The 20,181-nt window shown below is 40.0% G+C and overlaps 2 protein-coding genes across 4 annotated transcripts in view; one reads left to right on the forward strand and one right to left on the reverse strand.

Moving 5' to 3' along the window:
- LOC120744678 (cytosolic phospholipase A2 gamma-like) overlaps positions 1–1,356 on the reverse strand; it is a 15,207-nt gene extending 13,851 nt beyond the window's left edge. For both annotated transcript variants that reach the window (XM_040049188.1, XM_040049187.1), the window contains exons 1-2: positions 1,111–1,356; positions 421–531 (exon numbers count right to left, since the gene is read on the reverse strand). In XM_040049188.1, the coding sequence (XP_039905122.1) occupies positions 421–531; positions 1,111–1,224 (225 nt within the window). In that variant the 5' untranslated portion in view covers positions 1,225–1,356. The remainder of the gene's footprint in view (positions 1–420; positions 532–1,110) is intronic.
- Positions 465–14,229, forward strand: LOC120744676 (cytosolic phospholipase A2 gamma-like). 2 transcript variants are annotated; one of them, XM_040049185.1, is made up of 15 exons: positions 465–577; positions 3,493–3,711; positions 4,116–4,226; positions 4,570–4,712; positions 4,835–5,021; positions 6,089–6,191; positions 6,310–6,450; positions 7,024–7,089; positions 7,184–7,243; positions 8,052–8,198; positions 11,327–11,410; positions 11,528–11,682; positions 11,765–11,936; positions 12,026–12,210; positions 13,652–14,229. In XM_040049185.1, exons 2-15 carry the CDS (start codon positions 3,568–3,570, stop codon positions 13,739–13,741), a joined length of 1,788 nt encoding a protein of 595 aa, XP_039905119.1. In that variant the 5' UTR covers positions 465–577; positions 3,493–3,567; the 3' UTR covers positions 13,742–14,229. The 2 variants fall into 2 exon arrangements, with proteins under 2 accessions (XP_039905119.1, XP_039905120.1); XM_040049186.1 differs by lacking the exon at positions 8,052–8,198.
- The last annotated feature ends 5,952 nt before the right edge of the window (positions 14,230–20,181 follow it).

Here is a 20,181-nt window from a genome sequence, read left to right on the forward strand (position 1 = left end):
GAGCATCTCTTAATTTCATGGGCATATCTGGGTCCTATTAACAATAGTTGTAGCTGTGCAGCTGAGAGGTCGGCAGCTTTGTTGGCTAGCCTGGCATATGGTTTCTCATTGCTGCTCCAATGCTTTCAAATTAGAATTTATGAGAAATCACCTGGTTGACCTAATATTTATATTGCTGTTTTGTTAATAAGCCACCTTCATTTCCCATCATCATCTCTGCTTTCCTTACTATAAAAGACATTACATGCTTTTAAGTACAACAGTATCACCCACTGTATTTTCCTTTATCATATACTTTAAGTACTACACACATTTGGTGAAAAAAATGTATGAGGTAAGTCGAGCTGGAGATTAAAGTCAAAGGGAAAAAAGAAAGGGGAGGGGGGAAACAGAAGGATGAGGAGACAGTTTCTATCTTACAGCTGTACAGTTGATTTCCAGAGTGTTGAGTGAATGCAGAACTATTTGTTTCCTCTTGTGAACATACTCCTTTTCACCAGCACACAGAGAGTGGGACTGACGGATAGGTCTCTGCAAAAACAATCAAGGACAGAGAAGCACTGACTTCAACCCAGAGGTAAGCTGACTCAGACACTGAAATGTGTTACACATATTGTATATTGTACATTCATGCTGCAGCAGAGTAATATCATATGAAACCTTATAAAGAAGGCATATTCACTTTTTCCTCACATTTCCCAGGGAATATGTTTATGATAGTATATATGAATGCTAATATGTTTCAGTTCGTCCAGACTGTATAAACGGAAATAAGAATAATCTAATAAAAGGCAATATAGAAATTTGCCAGGATAGAAATGATATACATCTGTAAATGCATAATTTCTATAATAATAACTAGTTGACTGAATATTCTTCAGGCTAGCTCCTTATTTTAAATCTTCTTATATATAAATATATCACAGATTATTTGTATGTTTTGTATTATCTGCATATGTCTGTAAAGTAACTACAGTTGTGAATTTTATTTTAAAAAAAAAATACAAAATAGATCTAAATGGCACTTTAACTTAATAATTTAGATGTTCAACTACGACATAGACCATGCAACATATAGTCAATTCAAATCTATTCTCATTGATGCCTCACCTCAGACAGAGCTACATTGCCCTCCATGTTGTCCGCTGCCTGTGAAAGAATGACAGAATTCACAAAGCAAAGACAAACCACTGCATTCATGAAAGCTGTTAGTCCTGTTTGCATGTTGCGAAGCCAACCTACTTTTCAAATTAAAAAGTTGAATTCACCCCGCAGGGAAACTTCTTGTTTCTGTCAGCTTCCCTCTAGCTAAATTTGTCTGTGCAGACCAAGAAGTCAAATGAGTCCAAACACGCAGAGGAATGTTAATTCCTACCATGTGTGGGACTTTTACACAAGTATTGCCTAACATGGAAATACTATGGTAAAATCAAATGTCAACTTTTTCTTCTTCACTCACATTTTTCACTCACTATGTGTTTATACACCACCCTGAAATCAATCATTATTTATTATTAAACTCAGTCTGTCTTCCACAGTGTGTCTGCTATCCTGTCTTCCTCCCATCACCAGTCTCAGCAAATGGCTATGCCTGAGCCTCCTAGAGGTTTCTGCCTGTTAAAATGGAGTTTTTCCTTCTCGCTGTGCTTGGTCAAAAGCAGTTGTTTGATTGTTGTGTTTTGGTGCTATGTAAATAAATTGAACTGAACTCCCACATCTCCATATATACCAGTATTTTTGTAGGGAAAATAAAAATGTTCAGGCAGTTTCACCAACATCTAGCCTTCTTTTTAATGGCTTGTAACATAGTGGAAAGCTTTATTTTTTCTGCTTCTTTTGGAGAACATAGCAGATAACCAACGATAACCTTTGTCATGTCCTACAGATATTTTACCTAAATCATTGTTTCGAAAAAGTTTTAATTCTGTTCGATCGTATGGTAAATGGTAAATGGCCTGCATTTGTATAGCGCTTTTCTAGTCCATAGGACCCCAAAGCACTTTACACTACATTCAGTCATTCACCCATCCACACACACATTCACACACTGGCGATGGCAAGCTACATTGTAGCCACAGCTGCCCTGGGGCGCACTGACAGAGGCGAGGCTGCCGGACACAGGCGCCACCGGGCCCTCTGACTATCTAATAACTTTGATACATTTTTCAAGAATGTCTCTGTTGAACCATTGTTTTAAAAGTCTCATCTACACACTACCTGCAAACTTCTAAACGGCCCCTGTGGGGCTCCTTAGGGGCCTCTGCTTTGCTTGCTATATATTTGCCAAGTTTTCATAAGATTTCCTAAATTTTTTATGCTGATGATATTCAGCTGTGTTACTGTTTTAAAGCACATGTCCTTTCTACCGTATTACCGTGTTTGGAGGTACTAAAGATTACCCTGCTGTAAATTCTTTGCAGTTAAATGAAGAAAACCTGAGATTCTGCTTATTGCTCCTGACGGTTTGAAGATTAAAGCATGTGTTGGATCCTTAGGTTCTTTTGTCTTTTTTCTGTTAGTAAGCTTTGTGTTGTACTGGATGGTTGTGTCTCTCTGGATGCGTTCAGTAAGCAGTTGACTCATTCTCCATTTCTCCATCTGAACAATGTTGCTCAACTGAGAGATGTTGTGTGCTAAGCTGTAAAGGAAATGGTTATTCATGATTTAATTTCCTCTCATTTAGATTATTGTGTCATTGTAATTCTCTTTTTTCTTTATTAGGAAAACATCTTAAAATCTCCTTCAAATTGTTCAAAATGCTGCAGCAACAGTTTTAACCAGGACTAATAGGAGATCACACATTACTCCCATTTTATTTGCTCTCAGTTAAGTTTAGAATACATTTTAAAATTTGCATCTTCACTTTCAGAGCCTTGCACTAACATATATTGTAGACTGTATACAGACATATTCCTCCTCTCACTGTGTCAGGTCTTCAGGTCGTGCTTCATACTCACCTAAAGACTCATGGAGACCATGGTTTCCAGGCCGTAGCACCTACTCTGTATAATGCTGTCCTTTTAACTATTCACTCTGCTATGTCATGTTTAGATCATAAAACATAAAGATGTTATTTTTTACCCAGGCTTTTAGATACTCATATACTTTCTTTTATATTATATTTAGCTTGAATTACAGTTTCTATATATATTTTCTTTCTCAGTTTGAAGCAGTGAACCTTTGTCTGACAAACGTGCTATACAAATCTTTGAATAACAACTTGAGGCAGAACCCAGCCTATAAAATGACTGAATAAATTCAAATGTAAAATAGTTAAAGAACTTTTTTCTCCAAAACCTTTACCCAACAAAATAAAGACTTTATTTAAATTACAACACAAGAAAAAAAAAGTTATGTTTTGCTTTGCAGATAAACGCACTGTTAGAGTGATATGAAGGACATTTAGATGTGAACATACAGAACTTGTTCTGCCTCCATATCATTTTCTGATATGTCTGTTTGACGTCAGCATTGTTCTAATTTACCATGAAGTTGCCTGATAGCAGGACATAAAAAGGACTTCTGAGCTAGACGAGAATCTTTAGTCTGCTCCGTCCACATCCAGCCATGTTGTGTGGATATACCAGCCAGGCGACTGGTCTGCTCTGTGTTTGTATTGTGATGATGGGATCTATGGGACTACCTGTGGACAACAGGAGGAACCTGTGGACAGTCCCTCAGCAGAAGAATCCAGCTCTTTCAGAGTTCAAGGTGAAGAAAATCATTCAGTCCACAGAAGCTAAATGTCTTCTGAAGCAGGTCTTATGAGTCCTGATATTTCATATTTAATCATGTACAGAGTGGTTTGAGTGCTCTTGTTGTGTTTGCATTATGAATCCAAGAATGAGATAGAAAGATATGATGTTTGGCTTTTAATGGATGTGTAACTCATGATGTTCGTTATGAAACAGTCAAGATCCAGAAACAGTCAAACATTAAAGAGAAATTCAATGTTTTTACACATGTTTATCTAGTTTTTTGTCATGTTTTTTAAATGGCAAATCTTTTAAAGTGTATATTTAAAATGACACTTTACATAGTTAATATTTATGTTGTAGATCCCAACCTTAAAGTTTTCTTATGTGCGTCCTGTAATACTTCCTTGTGTGTTGCAGAAGTATGTACATCAGTCACAGTCCTTATCTGCTGGAGAGCAGGAGTTTGTCCTGAGGAGGAAACAAGTAGTTCAGAAATCACTCAATAAACTGGGACTCACATGTACACTGGTGAGAAAACTCTCAAATACATAAGTCATAAGTCTTTTTTTCTTCCTTCCCTTTTTCTTTGTCAGTAGCTTATTTTTCAGTGCCAGTCAGCTTTTCAGCTTTTTTATATATGCAGCATATATATAAACTAGAATAAAATGACATAAATTTCCGATCACTTTAAGATCTCTTGACTTGTCTGCTTGGCCATTTCCAGGAATTATTAAATAGGATAACATGCGCATTAGAAATCAGAGAAATCTGGACCAAACAGAGCACTTCATTCTCATTGGACTGTCTCATCTGTCCACTGGGTAGCTTTATTTTTCCATCACCCACCTATTTTTCTCTCTCTTTTTACCAGGATATGGTTCCTCACATTGCACTGTTGGGGTCGGGCGGAGGTCAGAGAGCAGCTGTGGGTCTGATGGGATCCCTCTTTCAAATGGAAAAAGATGGTTTGCTGGACACTGTGCTCTACCTGGGAGGAGTTTCTGGGTCTGCCTGGTAAACAAGTACAGACAGAGTCACGCTATACATAACTGGTTAGCTAGACTTTACTAGCTAGAAGGCTGAATAGTTCATTATAATGTGCATGGGCTGAGTATTTTGTGGTCTGTTTCCCTCAGGTCCATGGCCACCTTATACAGTGACCACCAGTGGAGCACCAACATGGACAATGCTGTGTCCAGGCTGTCGAAGCCTGGGATTGGGCTTACGGATGTTCTGATCTTTTTGGCCAAGAGGGCAAAAGATGGTCACTTCTCTCTCACTGACATCTGGGGGGTCTTAACCTCTGCTTTCATCATGAAACAGGTAAGGCCAAAATAACTCAACTGGACTCATTTTATTCTGGAAATCCAGAAACACGGTAATGTGGCTTCACACTGCAGGATGCCTGTGAACTGAATAAATGAATGAATGCAAACATTATGCTAATAATCACAGAAAGGCTTGTGTCTCCATACAGCATGCTAAAAGTCTGCGCTAAACCACCAGGTGTCAGTGTACTCGCTCTATCACAACATGATAAGAATACACTTTATTATGATGCTTTAAAAAATACATAAATATTGTTATAACTTGCCCTTAGGTTACATCATAGATTTAACACAGAAGTCTAAATTAAGCTTCAGGAGAAGCAGAGACTTTACGGTGTATAGGGTAATGCTGTGAGCTACACAAATGCAAATCAGGGAAGTAAGATTACAGCAGAATTCCAGAAGACACACCTGATGACCTAAAATGCACCGACTTCCTTCTAAAATCCTCTCTGGTATAATTTGATTACCATAATGAAATTCTACAGATGAACAGATGAAGAGCAAAACTTCAGTATGAGCCTAAACCAGAATCAACCTTTTCTAACATTAAAAAAATCATTATGGGAAAAAAGAATGAGTAGGAGTGACAGGTGAGATGGAATCCAGTTCAGCGGGTAGTTCCTCTGCTGGTCCAGGGTGATTTTCCAGCTAAAAAGCCCATCTTCACTTTGTGACCATGTTATCACATGCTCCATGTGACATACATACTACTGCATCCTTTCCACTGTGTCATTCCTGATTCTTCTGTCTGTTCAATGCATTCTGGGGGCAATCACTGATGCGTATGAAGTGACGCAATGCTCTGCAATGCAGCTGGTGTGGATTGCTCTCAGGTCATTGTTAGGTTATTAGGCAGTTACAGCAAGAAAAATGCAATATCACGTAAGAATTCAATAAGGTTTTATCAGACTGCAAATAAGAGAGGTCTTGTTAGTTTTCATAATTTATGTTCTTAAAGCACATGATCCATCCCGGTCTTAATTTTATATTTATTTCATTTATCTCAGTTTAGTGTTGATGGTTTATTTATTTATTTATCTGGTTCGTTGTTTTTGTCAGTTGGATGTCCGAAGTCTTTCTGAGGATGGCACAAGCATCACCAATCCTTATCCCATTTATAGCACAGTGAACAAAAACTGCTTGCAACATGATTCTGAAAAAGGTACTAAAAACAAACAATTACACAAACATACGTCTCCAAATGTTATTCATGTGTATATTGCTCTTCTTTGAGTCACTGCCTCAGTCTTTTTGCTTCTGTTTTTCTGTGTTTGTCTCAGGCAAATGGTTTGAGATGACTCCTCATCAGGCTGGCTTCATAGATCTGGGTCTCTTCATTAACACTCCAAACCTGGGCAGCAGAATCCATGGAGCTGGCTCTGACGTTAAAGGGCCAGAACTAGACATGGTCACGCTGCAAGGTGCATCCATCTCTTTGTCTGCTAGAAACACCAACTCCGCCAAACAAAGGAATGTAATAATAATAATAACTTTTATCTTGTGTCATGAGCATTGTTGCAAAGGTCACCAGCTGTCACTTTAAACCTCAGACAAAATATACTTGGCCAACAAACACTAAATTCATGTATTTTGTTTATTTACAGTTCAAATAGCGATCAAATAATAATTAAATGAACATTTGTTATTGCTGTTAAGAGGTCATGCAAGATGCTTTTAGATCTACTTGTCAGATCTACTGACAAGTAGATGCTTGTCAGTGTGATGCAGGTACCTGCGTGTGGCTCTCTGTGGAGCCTCAGGAATATCTGTACCTGTATACAACTGTGCTGCTCATGTGATGATACTGGATCGTGCAAAATCCTGTCCTCAGACTGCTGTACAGTGCCAAGAACCTCCGACATGTCTTCCACTGTTCCCTTGCCCTAATATTATTTTTATTTACAGTTTTCCTCATAGGTATATTGTTCTATTTTTATTATTAAAATTAATGTTTTCACAGTGTGTCTCCTTTGTGTGTCTGGTCTGTTCTGCAGGCTTAGTGGGGAGTGCTTTAGCAGACGATGAGAGTGTGGTGACCTATATTCTTGACTGGTTAAAAGGTAGAAATCTGAATGTGTCTTGTTATGAGAAAGCATTTGCTAAATGCATTTAATATGCAACAGTAGAACTAAACAACTGTTTGTGTGTGCTCAGTTCTAGTGGGGAAGGAAGCTACTGATGAAAACAACCCGTTGGAGTTTCTCTGGACTAAAGGTACAGTCATTACATGTTACTATAACTGGATCATCCATCCATTTTCTTCCCTTTATCCAATTCAGAGTTGTGTGGCAGGTCACGGAGACAGACAACTATTCACGTTCACATTCACACCTCGAGTTTCTTTAGAATCGCCAGTTCACCCCATGCGTGTCTTTGGACTGTAGGAGGAAGCCGTCGTACCCAGAGAGTGTTCACAAAGACATAGTAAGACCATAGAAAGTGTGGATTCAAACCCAGGACCTTCTGGTCACCCTAGCTTTTTTATTCCATTTGAAATTATTTTAATCCGAGGAAAAAAACAGGAAACATTTGACAAACTATGTAAAAAAAAATATTTAAAAAAACTGCTTTGTTTATATCAGTTCGTTTATGTTTTAGAGGTTATATCCTGAGTGTGCACTTCATATGAATATCATGAGCAACCTGTAAACAGTGTTTTATCACAAGTATATTAAGTTTGGTCGGTGCCATAAAATCAGTCCAGATCAAATTTAATTTAAATTGAATTAATTTAATTTAAAGAGTCAACAACAAACCCAAAACATCTATATTGCTGGTGTTTGCCCAAATAATATGTGCCACAAGACAACTTCAGCTATGACAAAAAGCAATGGATAAACACCTGAAAGCTGTTTTATTGTACCAGTACCACCATTGCAGTTTTTGGACTCATTACAAGTGATAACAACAGACTCCTGATCTACAGACGTCCAGAAAACACTTTACTGTTTGCTTCAGTTAATACTGACTGTTAATGTGAAAACGATTCATCTAGAAGTGAACATATCATCTTATTTTTTAGAGGGCATCAAAATAAACTACACTGCATCATCTGAGATGAAGCTCTTAGAACTGCATAATGTGATCTTTAAGGACTGGTGTCGGAAAACTTTGGCCTCCTTACAGTCGTGGAGTCAGAATATGGATGAAGGACCAGCCAGATATTATGGTCAGTAATATAAAGTTTGTTACTTGTTGATCAACACAGTATTAGCAGAAAGAAAGCTGAGAGTGAGACGGTATGGGCACAATGTCTGCTGTGACTATTACTTTAATTCAATTCAGTTTTATGTATATAGCATGTCCATCTGTTTTTGGTCTTTACCAAATCCAGACTTAAAGATACAATATACTTCTTACTTTCTTTAAAAAACAGTCAGAAGCTGGCACATTAATGATTGTAAAATGTGCCTGTGCAACAAAAAATGAATGAGAGCTTATGTAAGGAACTAAAACAGAACATTTATGAGTCACATATCCAAAAGAGTCAAAATCCAATACAAAACTGAGCCCCTGCTATGACATGCATTGACTCTGACAGCTCCATGCAGTTCCCTGAAAGCGTCGTGGCAGTACATTGTCTGCCTGCAATGGTCAGAAAGTGTGGTATGGTGTATAAATGGTCAGCATTTTAGGTATATGATGTAATCGATACCAGTGGGACATTGCATGTCCTGAATCAGTCACACTGCTATCAAATTCACACCGATTTTCATCAGGCATTGATATTACAATGGTTTGTATGCTGTTGTTGTGTCATAAATTGACATATTTACTGTAATAACCATTTTCTATCATGTGTGGTCAGAGGCTAAACAAGTCTCAAATATCTTTAAAATGTGTGATGGCAGAGGGGCATGCTGGATATTTCCTGACCTCACTGCCTGTCACAAAATGTAACTATTTATTTTTCAGCATATATAGCAGCAGAATTATAAATTATGTTTAGGATGGCAAAGCAAAAAAAAAAAGAGAAGCGTACGAGACTCAAAAGATGGAGTGCTGATGAGTGAGTAGTTTGTGTTTTGGTAAAAGATTCAAACACTGTCACCACTATGAAACTACGTAGTTATATTCTAAGGAGCTTTGAAAGAAATGTCTGGACTTCTTTAAGCTTTCTTGAAGACATTTCACCTCTCATCCGAGAACTTCTTCAGTTCTAAGAGCAACTGGTGAAGAGTCTGTTAAGGGTTCAATATTGAGGAAGGGTACAAGAGGTGATCGAAGAATAACCACACTGATCCGGCCGGGTGAAGTCAAACGATGATTTTAATGAATACACGCGTGGGAAGACCATTCTGTACACAGACAGCAATTGATCTTCGACTTAATCAAAGCATACACAGATTTTTATAGCATCAGGGTTTGATTTACTGACGCCCCTTCAACGTCACAGACAGGATATATACATAGATCCATTCAAAACCACAATGACTTTTAACATAGTTTAAAAGAGCGTTGCCGTCGTTTTCATAGCCGGTACATCCTGTTACTGCCAGATGCTCGCTTGTCATCTTAACACCTCAACAGCAGTTCTGCGACAAACTGCTTCTTGCAACCCCAGCAAAACATGATTAAACTTTCCCCTATAAATGATTTTCTCTAACTGAGTGTGTGTGTGTGTGTTAACCACAATTGCACCCTGTTTCACCTCGCGACTAGCTCCTGACCTCTAACCAGACAGAGAGACAGAAACCACTCTCGTATATGTAATAATCGAACTGAAACTATGGATATATCATCTACTTAAAATAAATGTTTTAATCAAGAACCTCTACTAGAGCTTAATACAAGAATATGAAGCATATAAAAGATATTAAAAATAACCTGATATAAGTGTTTTGTAAGCATGTATTGCAATCCTTCTATGTTCTAGTTTTCCCTCAGCATGGATCATCTGAACAGTCACGTCAGTGAAGCTTTAAACCTTTAAAGAACCTGAACATCAACTCAAATAAGCACAGATATGCATTGTGTATGAAATAGTTATAACTGCATCTGAAATACAAAGTTAACATAATCATAAACATCTTAAGGCCATCTTAAAGCTATCTGTTACATTGTTAAAGCAATGATCAATTTAAATAACCTAGTACTTAGCCTGCTGCTCAAAATAACTTTCACTTCTGCAAACTCTCTGCAACTTCCTGTCAGCCTGCAACTTAGTCTTTCTGAAAGACACACTGTTTAAACCTCTGAATGCAATATAAACTACAGATTATATTCTTAATGCAATGGTACTGTTGATAATTATTTAACAATAGCAGTAAAATAATTTCCCTGCTCCACAAGTCCCAGATTTAAACCCTGTGGGAGTGTCCCCAAGAGGGTCATGGACCCCCTATTGATCCGCTACCTAATCACACGAGTCAAAGTGTGAAAACGGGTGTAGGTCACAATCAGCCATGGTTTCAGGTGGGCCCATTGTGAAACCTTGACCAACCCTATCATGTGATTTCCTGAGGGCAGAAGGCCCAGGATGTGAGTGGGTGGTAAGGCATCTGGGAAGGATCTCAAAACTGGATTATCGATGGCAGACAGTTAGTGTCATAAACCACCGTCTCTGTTCAAAGATGGTCGTTCACACTGGACATCGATTGCCTCTTTCAGCCCTCTTTCAAACCGTCTGTCTTCTCTGTCCAAAATGTGAACATTGGCATCCTCGAACCTTTGACCTTTAGATGCAGATGGACAGCCGAGTCTTGTCCCATCAAAGAGGCTCTTCTATGTTGTGCTTCACTTCTCAGATGAGAGGTGAAACATCTTTAAGGAAACTTAAAGAAGTCCAGACGCTTTGCTCCTTAGACTTATGACCCGGATGACCGAGAACCTTCACAGATATATGTACTTATATCATAATACACTTGTGATAAATAGAAACTGGTCTGCAGGTTTTTGAATGAGGAATTCTGCAAATGAGTGTGCTTGTTTGGTATGGTGAAACCATCCAGTCGGTCTGTGAGGACCTGTGGTTAATGGGTTTGTGTCTTTTGTTCCATGGTCACATTACAGTTTGTTTTATCCCACTTTTCCAAGGACAAATCTGTGTTGGCTTTATGGTAGGCTAGTTCAAGAAGATGGTGTGAGATAAGCAGTGTGGTTGATACCCTGAGCTCTGTTGTTGTCCACGGTGCAGCTCAAAAGCAGGAGTGATGTTACGATATGATCATGACCATCTGACAAACAGAAAATGACTCCAAATGACCACGATTGTCACATATGTGGTGCATGTATTAAATGCAGATAGCAAGTTGCAGCTTTCAGTTCTTCATTATGTTGCTTGGTTTGTTTCCCCAGTTTCTTGGTTTATACAAACACTCATCGCACAGATTAAAAAACTGGAATGGGGCAAAACTGAAAACTTCCTCTACCAATACCCAGGTAGACTGATGTTCTTAAACTTTACCATACATTTATTTTTTAGAGTACTATGTTTTGCTTGATAGATGATAAAAACTGGCAACTGAATGATATATTGTTATTTATGTTTTTTGGAAGATGCCAGAGTGCCATCATGCATTAGAGTTAAAGAGTTTCTGCAGCTCATAGATGCTGGTGTGATGATAAACATGCCCTACCCCCCCTTCCTGGGAGAAAAGAGAGACACTGACCTCCTTATTGCTCTGGAATACGGAGCTGACGAAACCTTCAGGGTAAGGTGCGAGCATATGTGATATGTCACGTAAATGTATCCACACAGCTTCAGGAAAAACTAATGTGAAATTCTCCACACAGACTCTGATTCTCGCCAGAGACTATGCAGCCAAACTGAAGAAACCTTTCCCAAAGTTAGAGGAGAAATTCCTGAAGGAGAAAGACTGGCCAAGGCCCTGCTATGTTTTCAAGGGGAAAAAGAAGGAGCCCACCATCCTTTACATGCCACTCTTCAACAGGCAGAACTGCAAAGGTTCATCAAACACACACCACACATAGAGAAAAGGAAAAACACATCACATAATGTCAGCCATGATCATCAGCAATTCTCTTCTGGTCCAGATGAGAACGAGTTCAAAGCAAAGATGAAGGAGTTCTCCACCTTCCAGCTTCCATTCAGCCAGCAGAAAATCGAGTTTTTGTTGGAGACGGTGAAAGCGAACATGAAGTACAGCAAGGACACTCTCCTCAGGGAAATAGCCAAGGCTGTCATCCGCCGACACATCAAGGCTTCAGATGGCGTCCCGGTGAGCATTTAGATGGTGGACACATCTTCCCCCATACATGAGAAAAAGTACATAAACAATGTTTGTCCTCTTTTAATTTCTCATCATCCCACCCCAATCTATCCATTCATCGTCTTCGTCTACTGTTTTGTCTTCTTTCTTCCATCCGCCATCCTCTTATTCTCTTTCTTTTCATCTTCTTTCTGTCCTTCTGGGATTATTCTTCATTTTTTTCTCTCAACCTTTCCTTCCCTTCCTTTTCTCTGTTTCCTTGTAGTTAATTTTCCTGTATTAGATTATTATGATATTTTTTATTTTCTTTCTTTCTCTCCTTCTTCTCATTTTCTTTTCATCATGTTTGTTCTTCTTGTTCCTTCATTTTCTTTCTTTTCCCTTTAATATTCTGCTTCATCTCATTTCTTTTCCTGTCATCCTCTTTGTCTTTTTTCCTTCTTTTCCCTTGTCAATTCTTCCTTCTCCCTCTTTTCTCCCTATATAGACTTTCTGTCTTCATTGTTTCCAGTATTATGCGTTATCCGTTAAAATTCACACGTCATGCATCACACCAGCTTTATTTTATTTCTCGATTACTGAATTACCTCAGAGGGCACTGTGAGAGTGCATACACAAATCTCAAGGCCGGTACCCAATTTATTCTTTGAGAGGAGACTCCAGATACACACCAAATTGAACAGTTCATTAAATTGTAGTTTTTGCGTTACCTTGCTGACAAGAGAGGCATACAAGGGCTAAGTCCTCATTGCTGTTATTTCAATATAATTTTGTAGAGAAGACACTAGAGGTCCCCCCATGTTCACTTATCCCAACAACTGCTCTAAAGTGCTGTTCTCTGTGGGGAGCTTAACACTAGTGAGACTAGTGCAGCTTTGTGTTCAGATTTGTAACACACGTTCTTGCACAAAAAACGGTGGATTCTGCCCCATCACTTGCATGAAAACAACCTTTTAATATCCAGTATGAGTTAAATGTCAACCTGTGAACCTTCAGCTCAGAAGTACGTGTAAACCTGCCCTCTGACAGCTAACAGGCCTGACCTGCAGCATCCAGTTCAGTTCTCTTTTATTCATAAAGTGCTGCTTCACAACAACAGTGACCTAAATGTGTTTTACATTGTACACTCATAAAAGATTCTTTTGCAGTAATTTTGTGTAAAATGCAACTGATATGTTTGATATAAACTGAATCTATAACAATCAAGTAAATTTGAATTGAACAGATTTCATTAGATTTAACTTTTTATATTGTGTTTTTGTAAGAAATTTATATTTTATTAAAAGAAAAACAGATGCAATCAAATTTGGGGTATGACTTCTTTTTGAGCACATTAAGCACAAACCTAGAGAGAAAATCCCATTGATCTAATCATCTCTGATGAGTAAACATTTGATGACATTGAAAAAAAAGAGCGCTTCTAACCCTCTGAGGTCTGTTTTCATTCCAGCTATGGTCACTGGCTTCAGATGTTCAACACTTTACTAGAGTTCTGAAAAGGAGGGACAAAGGTGACAAACAGGAAGCAGCTCAAGCCTAAACCTGATCCTACGACAGTTTTCAAGTGCTTATTATGCGTCTTTTTGTTTTAGCAATCACAACCACCGTGAGGCACCAAGCAGGGGGATTGAAAGGGTTCAAGAATCCAACAATTCAGGGTTTAAACAGTAAATGTTTTGTGGCTCAATGTAGCAACTTCACATGTCCACAGAGGAATGAAATGCAATGACACTATTGCATTATTATGTTATACTGACAGTGCTTATATGACTTTGTGTAATGTCTTGTACATGTTTTGTTTTTCTCTGTGAAACAAAGTTTTTCACTTTGCAGTTATGGTGGTTTTAGAAAATTATTATTGTGATATCTGTAAAAATATGTTTACAAAGTTGACTGATGCTAAAAGTAAAATGAATCTCTAACTTTGTTTGTGTGTAGTGTTTTTTAGTACATTTGTTAACCTTTTTTTTATTTTTTATTTTTTGCCTGTCCCATTTGGCTCTTTTGCCATCAGAATTATTGTCTAAAGACAAAGAAAGATGCCCAACGGATTTACTTTGCCAAATGGACCATCCCAGCCTTGCAGTAATGGTCTATTTGATTCACCTTTTATTCTTTATTTTATTTTATTTTCACTTGATAAATACGGGACAGATTTGACTGGGGAAAAGAAAGGGGAGAAAGAAAGGGGGAAAGAAAAACAGCGGGGAAGAGGGAAGGGGATAAAGGGCAAACAACAAAAACCAACAAAATAAGCAGACAAAAAATACATATATCAATCACCTGGATCACCTGAGAAAGAAAAAAGAGAAAACAAGCAGAAGAAAAAAAAAGAGCAACATAATAAACAACATCACGATGATCTATGTGAATATAACAGTAAATACTAAATATTAAACATTATTGTGCAGCACATAAGATCGACAGCGCACAGTGTGTACACCTGTGAGCATGGACGCGCTTGTATTAAAAGGTTCCTTCATGTAATGATCTGCTAGAGGGTGTGGGGGAGCCACAGCCCCGTCCTCCAGGGCATGAAGCAGGTATGGAGGAGATCAAAACTCCAGACATCCAGAGGCCCTCAGAACACAAGAGACCAAGGAAGACCAACAGAGGGGCAGCCGCGCCACTGTCCCAGAAAGAGCTGAGGAGAGTCCCAGATGAGGGGTCACTCAGCAGCCGCGGAGCGGAAGCCAGGGGGGGGGTTGCAGTGACGTGCCCGTGAGCTCCGCCGGCAGCCAGCTGTGCCAGAGTGACCGAGCCCCAGGTCGAGAGGCTGAGGGCACCCCACCCCCGAAGTGGCCCGAGCGAGCCCCAGGCTCCAGGCCCCGACAAGCAGCCACCAAGGAGTGAGCCGGTGTGTACGCCCATCCCCGGACACAAAGAACCACCAACGCACCGATGTCTGAGGGCGTCTGCCACTGGCAGGGGAAGTGGTGGGGGGAGATAGGCCTCCATACCTTGGAGGGCCTGAGATGTCCCCAGAGAGGTGGTGTCTGATACCCAACCTGACATATAGACACAGACAAACAGGCACACACAGATACAGACATCCATTCCCACCCTCATGCTCTCATATGCAATTACTCAACACTCACCCAACGTGGAGACAGACATAGAGAGACACTGTACACACGATCACACTCCCCAAGCGTACTCTAAGCCCCAGGTCTAGGTACCCTTGCCCCTGGAGGGGGAAACTGCACCCAGACCCAGGTAGTGTTACCCTTTTCCCTGCGGTGGAGAGAAGCAGACTGCCCCGACTCGGCAGCAGCAGGGAGGCCCCACATTCCAGACCCCAATCGGACGGCCAACTCCTCCTCCCAGCTCCCCGGCCCCAACAGAGAACGGGGGTGTGTGAAGACTCCAAACCTCCCTCTGCCCGCTCATATGTAGTGTTGACGCTTGTGTGTTCTAAGGTGCATTTAAAACCCAGGAGGGCATGGAGCTACCTGCCAGAGAGCAGCAAGTAAGCGCATAGCCCCTCCTGATAGCCCTCAATGTCTACATGTATTTAAAATTGAGAGGTGGGCAACGACGCCAGGGGTGAGGTGTACACCCTGATGGTCTTTTGGATTCCGTGTAGCGTGCCCACCCCCAAGGTCCTATATGTATGTGTTATGAGAGTGTGAGTAATGTGAATGTCTAAGTTGTGGGATAAAATTGAGTGAGTTCCTCACTCTTCCTCACTCTTTCTCACCTCAGCCTCCCCCACCAGTTGAAGAGCCCCCCAGATGGCTCGATGCACTGGCAGTCCCCTGCGCCAGGGCTGGGCCCCCATACACCCACCTGCCCACAACCCCAGCAACACACCAACCAGGACCCAAGCCCCCAAGGCCCAGCCAGGGCCCCAGCCCAGAGACGGAGCACCCCCAGAACCCCACACCCATCCAGGACCCACCCAGGGGCAGCCAGGCTACCAGGTCAGTAACCCACGTCCGTCAGCACAGACCCTCCCCTAGTCCCGCTGCACGCAGCCACGAGGAAACCGTCACCTAAGAGCCAACAGAGCCCTTAATAGGCCATGACCACAACCCCGGGTTGAGCCCTCCAAGGAAGATGCTCCTGGGTATCCCCCCGACGCCCCAAGCCTGTCCCTACCCCCACACCAATCACAACAGCGAAGGTGGGACCAAACTATGACCACCCACCCCTGGTTAGAATTAAGATTATTTTTATTTTTCCAGTTCATGAGGACTGTTTTCTTGGCTATGCATAGGGCAGTGAAAACCATATGGGCTATATTCTTTTCTGTAGTGACATTATCTAAGCTGCCCAACAAACACACTAAGGGGGAAGTTGGAATGTTACATTTCAGACACTTTGATAAGTCTTCACATATCTCGTGCCAAAACTTCTGAACTGGTGGACAGAACCAAAGAGCGTGGATATAATTGTCCGGTGAGTTGGTTTGGCAGTGTGAGCAGTTGTTGGTAGACGTAAAGCCCATCTTGAACATCCAATGACCTGTATAGTGCACTCTATGTAGTATTTTGTATTGAATTAACTGAAGACTGGGATTTCTAATTAAATTAAAGGTTTTTAAGCAAATCTGAGACCAGAAGTTTTGGTCTAAGTTAACTGATAAATCCGCTTCCCATTTTGCAATAGGAAGTGATATTGATTCATCTGTTTTAGAAAGCATTCTGTATATTTTGGAAAGTAATTTGGGGGTTTTAAGAGTAAGAAATTGAACCACACTTGGTGGTGTTTGTAGTTCAACTTGACCCGGTTTAAATTTCTTTTTTATATCTTTCTTATTATGTTTTTTTTTTCTTATTTTAAATCAAGTTTCTTTTTCTTCTGATTGAAGAAAATAAGAACAACCCCAGGTTTCTCTTCAGCACTGTAGCCAGGCTGACAAACAGTCAGAGCTCTGTTGAGCCAACCATCCCTTTAACGTTAACTAGTAATGACTTCATGAACTTCTTCACAAATAAAATTTTTATCATTAGAGAAAAAATTACCAGTAATCATCCCACAGATGTAATATTATCTACAGCTACTCTTAGTACCATTGATGTTAAGTTAGACTCTTTTTCTCCAATTGATCTTTCTGAGTTAACTTCAATAATTACTTCCTCCAAACCATCAACGTGTCTTTTAGACCCCATTCCTACAAAACTGCTCAAAGAAGTCCTGCCATTAATTAATTCTTCGATCTTAAATATGATCAACCTATCTCTAATAATCAGCTATGTACCACAGGCCTTCAAGCTGGCTGTAGTTAAACCTTTACTCAAAAAGCATCTCTAGACCCAGCAGTCTTAGCTAATTATAGGCCAATCTCCAACCTTCCTTTCATATCAAACATCCTTGAAAGAGTAGTTGTCAAACAGCTAACAGATCATCTGCAGAGGAATGGTTTATTTGAAGAGTTTCAGTCAGGTTTCAGAGCTCATCACAGCACAGAAACAGCTTTAGTGAAGGTTACAAATGATCTTCTTATGGCCTCTGACAGTGGACTCATCTCTGTGCTTGTCCAGCTAGACCTCAGTGCAGCGTTCGATACTGTCGATCATAATATCCTATTAGAGCGATTAGAACATGCTGTAGGTATTACAGGTACTGCACTGCAGTGGTTTGTATCATATCTATCTAATAGACTCCAGTTTGTGCATGTAAATGGAGAGTCCTCTTCACACACTGAGGTTAATTATGGAGTTCCACAGGGTTCAGTGCTAGGACCAATTCTGTTTACATTATACATGCTTCCCTTAGGCAGTATCATTAGAAGACATAGCATACATTTTCACTGCTATGCAGATGACACCCAGCTCTATCTGTCCATGAAGCCAGATAACACACACCAATTAGTTAAACTGCAGGAATGTCTTAAAGACATAAAGACCTGGATGGCCGCTAACTTTCTGCTTCTTAATTCAGATAAAACTGAGGTTATTGTACTCGGCCCTGAAAAGCTTAAAAATATGGTATCTAACCAGGTTCTTACTCTGGATGGCATTACCTTGGCCTCCAGTAACGCTGTGAGGAACCTTGGAGTCATTTTTGACCAGGACATGTCCTTCAACGCACATATTAAACAAATATGTAAGACTGCGTTCTTCCATTTGCGCAACATCTCTAAAATTAGAAATATCCTGTCTCAGAGTGACGCTGAAGAACTAGTTCATGCATTTATTACTTCCAGGCTGGACGACTGTAATTCATTATTATCAGGATGTCCAAAAAACTCACTGAAAAGCCTTCAGCTAATCCAAAATGCTGCAGCAAGAGTCCTGACAGGGACCAGAAAGAGAGAGCATATTTCTCCTGTTTTGGCTTCCCTTCATTGGCTTCCTGTTAAATCCAGAATTTAATTCAAAATCCTGCTCCTCACATACAAGGTCTTAAATAATCAGGCCCCATCTTATCTTAATGACCTTGTAGTACCATATCACCCTATTAGAGCACTTCGCTCTCGCTCTGCAGGCCTACTTGTTGTTCCTAGAGTATTTAAAAGTAGAATCGGAGGGAGAGCCTTCAGTTTTCAGGCCCCTCTTCTGTGGAACCAGCTTCCAGTTTGGATAGACAGACACTATCTCTACTTTTAAGATTAGGCTTAAAACTTTCCTTTTTGCTAAAGCATATAGTTAGGGCTGGACCAGGTGACCCTGAATCCTCCCTTAGTTATGCTGCAATAGACATAGGCTGCCGGGGATTCCCATGATGGATTGAGTTTTTCCTTTCCAGTCACCTTTCTCACTCACTATGTATTAATAGACCTCTCTGCATTGAATCATATCTGTTATTAACCTCTGTCTCTCTTCCACAGCATGTCTTTTATCCTGTCTTCCTTCTCTCACCCCAACCGGTCACAGCAGATAGCCGCCCTTCCCTGAGCCTGGTTCTGCCGGAGGTTTCTTCCTGTTAAAAGGGAGTTTTTCCTTCCCACTGTCGCCAAAGTGCTTGCTCATAGGGGGTCATATGATTGTTGGGTTTTTCTCTCTATCTATGAAGCGCCTTGAGGCGACTTTTGTTGTGATTTGGCGCTATATAAATAAAATTGAATTGAATTGAATTACTATGGATTTAATTGGTTGATATTCTAAAATCTTTTCTTGTTGATCCCATATTGTGTAACTAGTCTGTCAAATGAAATAAATTCTGTTCCTTCTAGTATATGTTCTAAATATTTGATTCCTTTACCACTCCAATCTGAAAAGTTTATCATATTATTGTTTAGTAATATGTCAGGGTTGTTCCAGATAGGTGTACGTTTGCATGGGATTAATGAAGACTCCGTCAATGTTAGAAACTCCCACCATGCTGTCAGAGAAGAGCTGATGTTGACGCTTTTGAAGCATTCATGTCGTTGGATGTTTGAGCTGATAAATGGTAGGTCTGAGATCTCTAGATTATTGCAAAGTGCTTGTTCTACATCTAGCCAAGGTTCATCTAAGAGGGTATGTTTTAGCCATCCTGAGATAAACTGAAGCCTGTTGGCTAAGAAGTAGTCCTGAAAGTTAGGTAGTTCTAATCCTCCTTTATCCTTGGTCTTTTGCAGTGTTTTTAAGCTTATACGTGGGGGCTTATTTTTCCAAAGGAATTTGGACATGTATGAGTCTAGAGATCTGAACCAATCTTGTGGCGGTTTAGTTGGGATCATTGAGAATAAATAATTTATTTTTGGTAAGACGGTCATTTTTATAGCAGCAACCCTTCCCATGAGTGATATGGGTAAACATTTCCATCTAGCCAGATCATCTTCTACCTTCTTTAAAAGTGGGATATGGTTTAATTTAGTCAGATCTGCAAGCTTGGGAGAAACATTAATACCTAAATATTTTATATTTCCCAATTGCATTGGTGTAGAAGAAGAATTATGGAAGGAGCAATTAATCAGAAGGACTGTAGATTTTGACCAGTTAATTGAGTAATCTGATATTCTTGCAAAAGAGTTTATCAATTCAATCACCCCAGAGATATTGGTTTGTGAGCTTTGGAGAAAAAGTAACACATCATCCGCATAAAGGCTGA

This window comes from Simochromis diagramma, unplaced genomic scaffold (genome assembly GCF_900408965.1).
Source record: "Simochromis diagramma unplaced genomic scaffold, fSimDia1.1 OVJJ01000517.1, whole genome shotgun sequence".
NCBI classification, from domain to species: Eukaryota; Metazoa; Chordata; class Actinopteri; order Cichliformes; family Cichlidae; genus Simochromis; species Simochromis diagramma.

Bases quoted from the DNA above. Each gene is read 5' to 3' on its own strand.
- LOC120744676 (XM_040049185.1), top strand. From the start codon at position 3,568: ATGTTGTGTGGATATACCAGCCAGGCGACTGGTCTGCTCTGTGTTTGT. The intron at 3,712-4,115 runs GTGAAGAAAATC...TGTGTGTTGCAG, and splicing joins CAGCTCTTTCAGAGTTCAAG to AAGTATGTACATCAGTCACA. The intron at 7,090-7,183 runs GTAGAAATCTGA...GTGTGTGCTCAG, and splicing joins TATTCTTGACTGGTTAAAAG to TTCTAGTGGGGAAGGAAGCT.